This window comes from Echinops telfairi, unplaced genomic scaffold (assembly GCF_000313985.2).
Source record: "Echinops telfairi isolate 266 unplaced genomic scaffold, ASM31398v2 ScPeMD7_23;HRSCAF=83, whole genome shotgun sequence".
Classification (NCBI taxonomy): domain Eukaryota; kingdom Metazoa; phylum Chordata; class Mammalia; order Afrosoricida; family Tenrecidae; genus Echinops; species Echinops telfairi.
The window spans coordinates 67771165-67778862 of NW_022103920.1; the positions used below are offsets into that span (position 1 = coordinate 67771165).

A 7698-nucleotide genomic window follows, 5' to 3' on the forward strand; every position below is an offset into this window, starting at 1 on the left:
TTTGAATGGCCTGCTTCGGGGCACTTAATCTGGAAAGCTGAAGATGAGGAGCAGAGCTGGAGCCAAGAGCCTTCAGATGAGGCTTAAACCACAGTATGTCCTTTGGGCATCTACTAACCCTCTGAAAAGAGCTTTAACATTGCCTGATGTAAATGCCAGGCCAAGGAGCAGACGGCAGCCAGAGAAGTCCGTGGCCATGGCAGAGAAGAAACTCTCCAGAATAAACTGTACCCCGAGGACATCTCATCTGAATGCCCTAATAAACCCAACAAACAGTAACACCATCTGTTTGAGTTGTGTGGCCACTGCAGTTCATTATCCAACTCAGCAGTATAGAACGCAAGGAAATTAGTACTGTGAGGACAGAACATGGAAACCTGTACTAAAGGCAGTACCAAAACCATAAAACAGACCATATGAAACATCTGCAGACTATTATGCAAAAAAAAAAAAGTTAATACCGCACCCTTCAACTTTGCCAGTTAACAGAAATTCACAGGTTTCCATTTAGCCAATGTCAGAAATGGTTGACTACTTTTACCAATCTACTTTAGCACGATTTACAGACCCATTTTTGGTGAAGGTACCAACACACTATGCACAAAATAGAGCCACCTAAAAATCTGCAGCTATACTAATAGAAAAACAAGAAACTCTTTCAATTATGTTATATATCCTAGCTATATATACTATAATGTTCAAAGGAGACTTCAGCATTAAATAAACAATATCAAGTTTCACATGTTTATTATTCAGTGTAAACCCCAACACGACACACCAACATGATTTCGTGCATTTAGGAAATAACCATATCCTGGTTACGTGGAAAATTGTGCGGATAACTTCTGGAAGACCTTCATTCTAAGCAGCTTTATGGGAAACATTTCATTCAGAAGTCAGGGCCTTCTTTCTTCAGCTTGCTGTAATCCGTGTTCACAGACAAGAACTTGGAACAGAAAAGAGATAATCAACTCCAAAGACATGATACAGAAGTTTCAGGATTCTTTAGTTTCTAATAACAACTATTTTTTTTTTAATAAAAAAAAATATTGAACAACATAAAAACCACTCAAACAAAGACACCATAGTTTTAGCCCTTTCATAATTTGGTGGTGGGGGAGGAAGAGTCAGAACCTATAGAGATTTCCAAGTGATTAATTAATCACCCTTTTTGATGACATATGCCTCCAGTTCTTAAAAGGTACAGAATACCCAGAATTACCACCTCTACTCAGTTAGTTAACTGCTGTAATTTAGCTGGGCAAGACCTTACACAGCCAATTGACTAAAAGAGAATGTCATTTTTCCATCAACATTTTCATATCCTCTTATATAAGCTAATGCTTTACTGTGTAGTTTAACTTTTCAAATGGCTTACCTCAATGGCTTTTCTATTTTCTTTCTTTGCCTTTCACATCACAGTATTTCATAATAGACATAACCCAAATTGCATCAGTATCAAATTGAAACCCGATCCCTCCTGTTACATTTTTTCATTTTTATTATATTTTAATCATTTTATTGGGGGCTCGTACAACTCTTATCACAATCCATACGTCCATCCATCGTATCAAGCAAATTGTACAATTGTTGCCACCATCATTTTCAGAACATTTTTTTCTACTTGAGCCCTTGGCATCAGCTTCTTACTTTCTCCCCCTCCCTCCCTCATGAACGCTTGATAATTTATAAATTATTTTTTCATGTCTTATAATGATCGTTGCCTCCCTTCACCCACTTTTCTGTTATCTATCACCCTGGGAGGGGGGTTATAGGTAGATCATTGTGGATGGTTCTCCCTTATATCCCCCTCACCTTCCCCTTACCCTCCTGGTATAGCTACTCTCAATATTGGCCCTGAGGGGTTTATTGTTCCTGGATTCCGTGTGTTTTTTCCAGATCTTATCTGTACATGTGTACATGCTCTGGTCTAGCCAAATTGTTACCAACGGCTTTTAAATAATTGTTATTTTTCAGGTTTTAAATCTCTAAAACTTCTCTTACATTGTGCTGAATGTTTTTTATACAGCTAATTATTGCAGCAACACTATTCACTCACTCTTAGTTTTTTAAAAGGAACTAAAGATCAAGTTATATGGCTTGCCTAACACTGACCTAATAGAAAAGGCAGGATTGAGCCTCTAAACCAGAGGTTCTCAACCTGCAGGTAGCAACCCCTTTGCGGGGTAGAACAACCCTTTCACAGGGGTTGCCCAATTCATAACAAGCAAAATTAGTTATGAAGTAGCAACAAAAATAATCTTATGGTTGGGGGGGTCACCACAACATGAGGAACTGTATTAAAAGTTCATGGCATTAGGAAGGTTGAGAATTACTGAAACCAAGCACTTTCTACTACACCAAGCTGGACCATCAAAATAAGGAAACTGGGAATCTGATTTAGCACTCTACAGAAAAGGTGTTTCGAGCAAACTGAGTGTTCAAAACCCTTTAATGTGTATATACCTACATGGCAGAGATGGAGGCAATCACTGCTGATGACAGCAACCTTTATGGTAATCATCACCCTTTGCTGATCCCAGCTTCCCAATCATTCTGATTATAACTTGGCTCCAAATCTCTAAACATGTCTAGATGCTTGTAAGAATCAAGTAAAATGTGGTGGCCACGCTAAAAAAAGCTACCAGAACTGCATGCTACATTTTTACACAAAAGATGATAAGCACTCCTTTTGATTGGTCTCTTTCCTATAAATTTGCTTATGGCAAATTTATGGCAAAAGTTAGGTTCAAATGCAGTATCTTAATCATTTGATCTCCCTATTGATCTTGTTTCAGTTTTTTGTTTTTGTTTTTTTTAATTAAGGGGAAACACATGTGGAATTCTTTTTGCTTGGGGTTGTTCTTTTACTTTTTGTTTTTCTGGATATGAAATCCAGGATAAATAGATCTAGGGAGACAGTAATTGGATTAAGGGTTTCTTGGGGTTATGGCAGAGGAGGTTGGAGCAAAATGGTGAGGTGCTAACAATGAATACAAGAAAAAAGAGTTCTGGTGTTGATTGTGGTTGATGTTTGTACAACTCTTCTTAATATTAATGAACTATAGAATTGTATATGCGAACTATGTGCCAATAAAATAGTTTAAAAATTTTTTAGCTATATTCTAGAGAAAATGACTCTTCATTCAGGAAGCTTAAAGAGAGAAATCAGTAAATGAATGTGACTGTCAGCACTGTTTCTTTCTTCCGAGCACACAGGACTTCCCTGCCTCCTGTGCAGCTGTAGAGGCATGTGATTAAGTTCTGTCCAATGGCAAAGAGAGAACTAACAAAAGCCCTTATAATTGTGGTCCTTAAAAATATCTTGCATGTAACCATTGGATTATCTTGATTTCAGAGTCTGAAGATTAGGAGTAAGTAAAATTCCTAGAAAAAATACTTATTAAAACACTATGCCACTTTAATTCTACAGAACAGTCTAGAAGTGCCTCAGTGTTCATTACAATGAAATTTTACTTGTACATTCAATTTCATGGGAAACTACCCAACCCATAACAAAATTCATTAAGAGCAAAAATTATGAACACCCAATTCGTGGAGGGCAATGGGGGATGGTAGGAGTCCAAAACCCATCTGCAGAGCATCTAGTGAGGCTAAGCCACTGGCAGATCTGCTCAAGCCACAGGTCAGTTTCACATAGCCTTACTAACAGGCAAAGACCAGTGTAATCTTGATTACGCTGGATCGATCTTGATACTTGGCCAGCTGACCACCGTGTAGACAGGACCTGAACATGTTCTGGGGACAAGTCTCTCTTACTGGGCCCATGACAAATGTCTTCCCTAGCTTTTTGAATGTTGTTGGGGGTCTAGCCCTTCTTATGCATTATTTATATCTTTGTATACTATTATGTTTTTATCCTTACCACCTTAGCATAATTTTGGTTTTTATTGTTTTCTGTTGGGTCTCACAAATGTGAAGCACAGAGTGCATGCACAATGAGAATAACTGATTCAATGAGATTTAGGGAAACCAAGGGTGGAGGGGAAGATGATAGGGAGGGTACGGGGATCTCAGGAGTAATGGTGGAGATGGGAGGGTGCACTAGAATGGATTGTGACTGCATAACTCATCTTGGGGGTGATTTAACCATGGGAGAGGGTATGTTCTAAAACACCTGATGTGGGGTGACGGTACAATTCTCTTGAAATGATTGAACTACTGAATTATATGATATGTAAATCACTTGAAAAAGATACACCTTCAGCAATTTGAAGCTTACCTTATATTGGTCTTTGGGACCAAGTTTATTCCATGGTTCTGGGTTGTTCTTTCTGTCCCAACTAAACAGAACAGAGCATTACCTTGTTACAGTCTTAAGACATTGTTTAAAAGTGTTTCGTACTTTCTAAAAACTAGTATTTTAAACAAAATCAGTCTCATTTTCCATTAGGTAGAGAGCATGGTATTATTTCCATCATGGAATTAAAAGAGATAGGAACTATAATAAATACCATGTAGTCAATTAGGAAAGCTGGAACAGAGGGCCTCTAAGGGGCAAATGTTTTGGTTCCGGTCTTTGTAACAGGACACTGTGTCCCTAATCTTTTACTACAACTCTTATTTCATCAATAAAGTAAGATCTAGCCAAATGCACAAAATTACGAGAAATAAGCCCATCTCTCTTGGTCTCTTGTTTTCCAACTGCAAAAAAAGAGGCATTCCCTCTGGTGGAAAAGCAGGCAAAACAAAACCCCATTAGCCACATCATTATCCTAGCAGTGGGAGAAATGGAACACATGTTAAAAGATTTACAAAGGACAAGACCCTTGATTAGCATTTTATAAAAACAACTGTTATCTTAATCCTCACAACATTACAATGTAGTTATTAGTAGTTGTGCTTTGCCAAGACAATCAGGAAATGTATTAAAAAAACAACTTTCTGAACTTATTGCGTACAGATCTCAGGTTCTTTCTACTCCTTGAAGCCGTCTCCTACACCAGCTTGAAAAACCACCCATATTCAACCCATTTTTAAGTCTTTACCTGACATCTGGATTAAACAATGCCAGACGCAAGATATACAGTCCAGCTCCAGTAGCTCCAGCTCCAATAAACACAAAGAGAGGGATCAACTAGAACCAAGCACAAAATAGACAAAAATTAAGAGCTGGCTTCAGACGCCTAGATACTGGGCAAAGGAGGCTACAGCAGTTTCTAGATATTGATTCCTAAGCCTCAACTAGCTAATTTGTGATCTTTTCTTAGTAGCTTACTATAAAATTTCTTAAACTATGTTGAAAAGACACGGAATTCTGAAAACACGTGAAGGCAATTTTGGTTTGAAGTGTCTAATCTTTAACGCTGGGTAAATTTTATTTAAATCTTAAAAGCCCCCACCCCCACCCAATGTATCAAATCTTTTTGCCTATTTACACATAATTTCCATGAGAATTCAAAGTTTTATGTCTAGGATTGAAAATCGAGCCATGTGCCAATTATTTAAACTTGCCTGCATAAAGATGCTTAACAAAACGTCCCTGAAATAATAAGGAAACAGAAACACACCTATTACAATGACTGGTTTAAAACATATGCTCTGAGAACGTATTGCTTCTGAAGTCTACTGCTATTTACGGAACTGAGTTACGATTAAGCACTGTGTAAGTGGGTTTGAGAATGACCACACGCTCTTGTGCTGGGGGTGGTCGGATAGAACGAGATTCAAAAGGACTTGACCGCAATTAAATTCTGAGCTCCCAAACGCTCCAAATGTCAAGACTTCAAGGCAAACTGAAGAATCCAAATTGCCGGACCCATCTCTCATATTTGTTACGAGGCCTGTTGAGTACAAGGCCAGGAAGTGGAGGAAGGCAAACACGATACCAAACCTTCGCGGGTCACCAACCTACACGGAGCACACCTATCCCTCTAATTGCAAGAGAGTGAGATCAAACGACCAATCCAATATGCAGGAGTTCACTTTTCTCATCGGTGTCCCTAAACTTCGGCCTCGCAGCCAACCCTACAATGCCTGGAGTGGAAGTCAGCGGTCAAGTGTGCCTGTGTAAAGCGAAGGGCAGCCCAAAGCAAGCCAGGGTTCGGCCCCGACGACCGGTAAGTAGTTTTGAAAGAAGCTCCCAGGGGGCAGACAGACAGCTAACACCATCTGGACAAGTGGGGACACTAGTATTGGGGTCCTGAACTTACACTCGGGTGCTTCTTGGCCTGACCGAGGATCTGGCGCAGCATGTTTGCGGCTTTGGCCTCGGGTCCGGAAAGACAAGACAAATTTGGCAGACCCAGGAGCTAGGACTCTGCACGATGTTTTTGCGGGCGCCCAAAGTCACCCAGGACCTCCTACCTGAAGGACCCTTGGCTCCGAGGGCAACTTGCGGCAGGAGGGTCCGGATGCGGCTGCCCGTAGTAGTGCCTGATTTTTCTCGTCCCTCACGCATCTGCCCTAACCTGAATCGACCATCATTATTCCCTTTCACAACAAAACCTTCTTCAGTCCTAGACTCTGTATATTTCTGACAGGAACTTGGTTACGTCGAAACTAGGGCCTTTCTATTGGCACGTCAGGCAAATTCTCGGGAGGCCAGCGGTGAGGGATGGGTTGCGTGGGTGGGCCTCTAGCGCGGCGCCTGCAAATCAGGTCGCGCGCCGGTGCGCGGGTGACGCGCGTGCTCGGCGCGCGCTCGTCGGCCGTGTCGGCCGTGTCGGCCGCAGAGGGAGCTGCGCGGCGCCTCCGGTGGCTGAGCGCCAGGCGCCTGCAGGCTAGGTCGGGTCTCCGGCTGCAGAGGTCAGCCGCCTTAAAAAGACTGCAGCTGCTTCCTGTGCTAGGCTGTCATGAAAAACTAGTAAATGGTTGAAAGATGTCAACGGGCCTGCTAGTGTCTCTCGAAATCCCTTGCTTCTTGTCCCTCCCTTTGTATTCATCGCCACGAAAACCTGTGCGATAAGTCACTACGATCTCCTGCCCTTGGTTCCGAAGTTACATTCTTTAAAATGTCCCTTTCACGCCCCAATCCAATTGTTCACACATGAACTTTCTTTCATACGAAAGTCTTAACATCGGACTGGGTACCCTCTAGAATAAGGTTCTGGGCAGTCAACGGTAAACCGGTTCACCTGAACCTGGTCCCGCTTGAAGTAGTGATTAACTGCAACTGGCAGTAACCGGGAATAGGAAGAGTAGGAAAGACTGGAAGTACAGAAGAGTTACACGCAGGCTAGTTGGAACAGAAGAAGGAGTTAAGCGGGTGAAAAAGTAGGATGCAGGGGTCCAGGGCATGTTGTACCTGTGAAGGAGAAGTTGAGTGGGCTGGTAAAGCTGGAGCCAGAACAGAGCAAGCTAGGCGTTGGAGCTTCTGGACCATGAACACCTAAAAATCCTGCGTTTTATGCAACCAGTGTTGGGAATGCAAGATATCTTTTTGATGATTGCTTTATCTAATAAAGAATAACTCACCGTCATCGAGCCAATTCTGACAAAGTGACCCTATAGCACAGGGTAGAAAGCTTTCTCTTTCTCCAGTGCAGGTCTTGAAATGCAGACCAGTGGTTAACAATCCAACACATATGCCACCAGAGAGCATGACGTGGGGTCACTTAAAGGTCCATTATAAATTGTTCATATGACAGATAGTGGTACCTGGGATTAGAGTAGGAAATGTGATGAATCAGAAGAATCGGCAAGATGCACTGAGTGATTGTTGAGAGTGGGGAAGTG

General features: G+C 41.6%; 1 protein-coding gene across 1 annotated transcript; it reads right to left on the bottom strand.

Moving 5' to 3' along the window:
• Positions 1–730: 730 nt before the first annotated feature.
• NDUFA4 (NDUFA4 mitochondrial complex associated) lies at positions 731–6303 on the bottom strand. Its single transcript, XM_004702687.2, has 4 exons — positions 6174–6303; positions 5010–5098; positions 4244–4304; positions 731–946 (listed from the first exon to the last, which is right to left on the bottom strand). The coding sequence occupies exons 1-4, from the start codon at positions 6213–6215 to the stop codon at positions 890–892; spliced, it is 249 nt and encodes an 82-aa protein (XP_004702744.1). The 5' UTR covers positions 6216–6303; the 3' UTR covers positions 731–889.
• Between the last annotated feature and the right edge of the window lie 1395 nt (positions 6304–7698).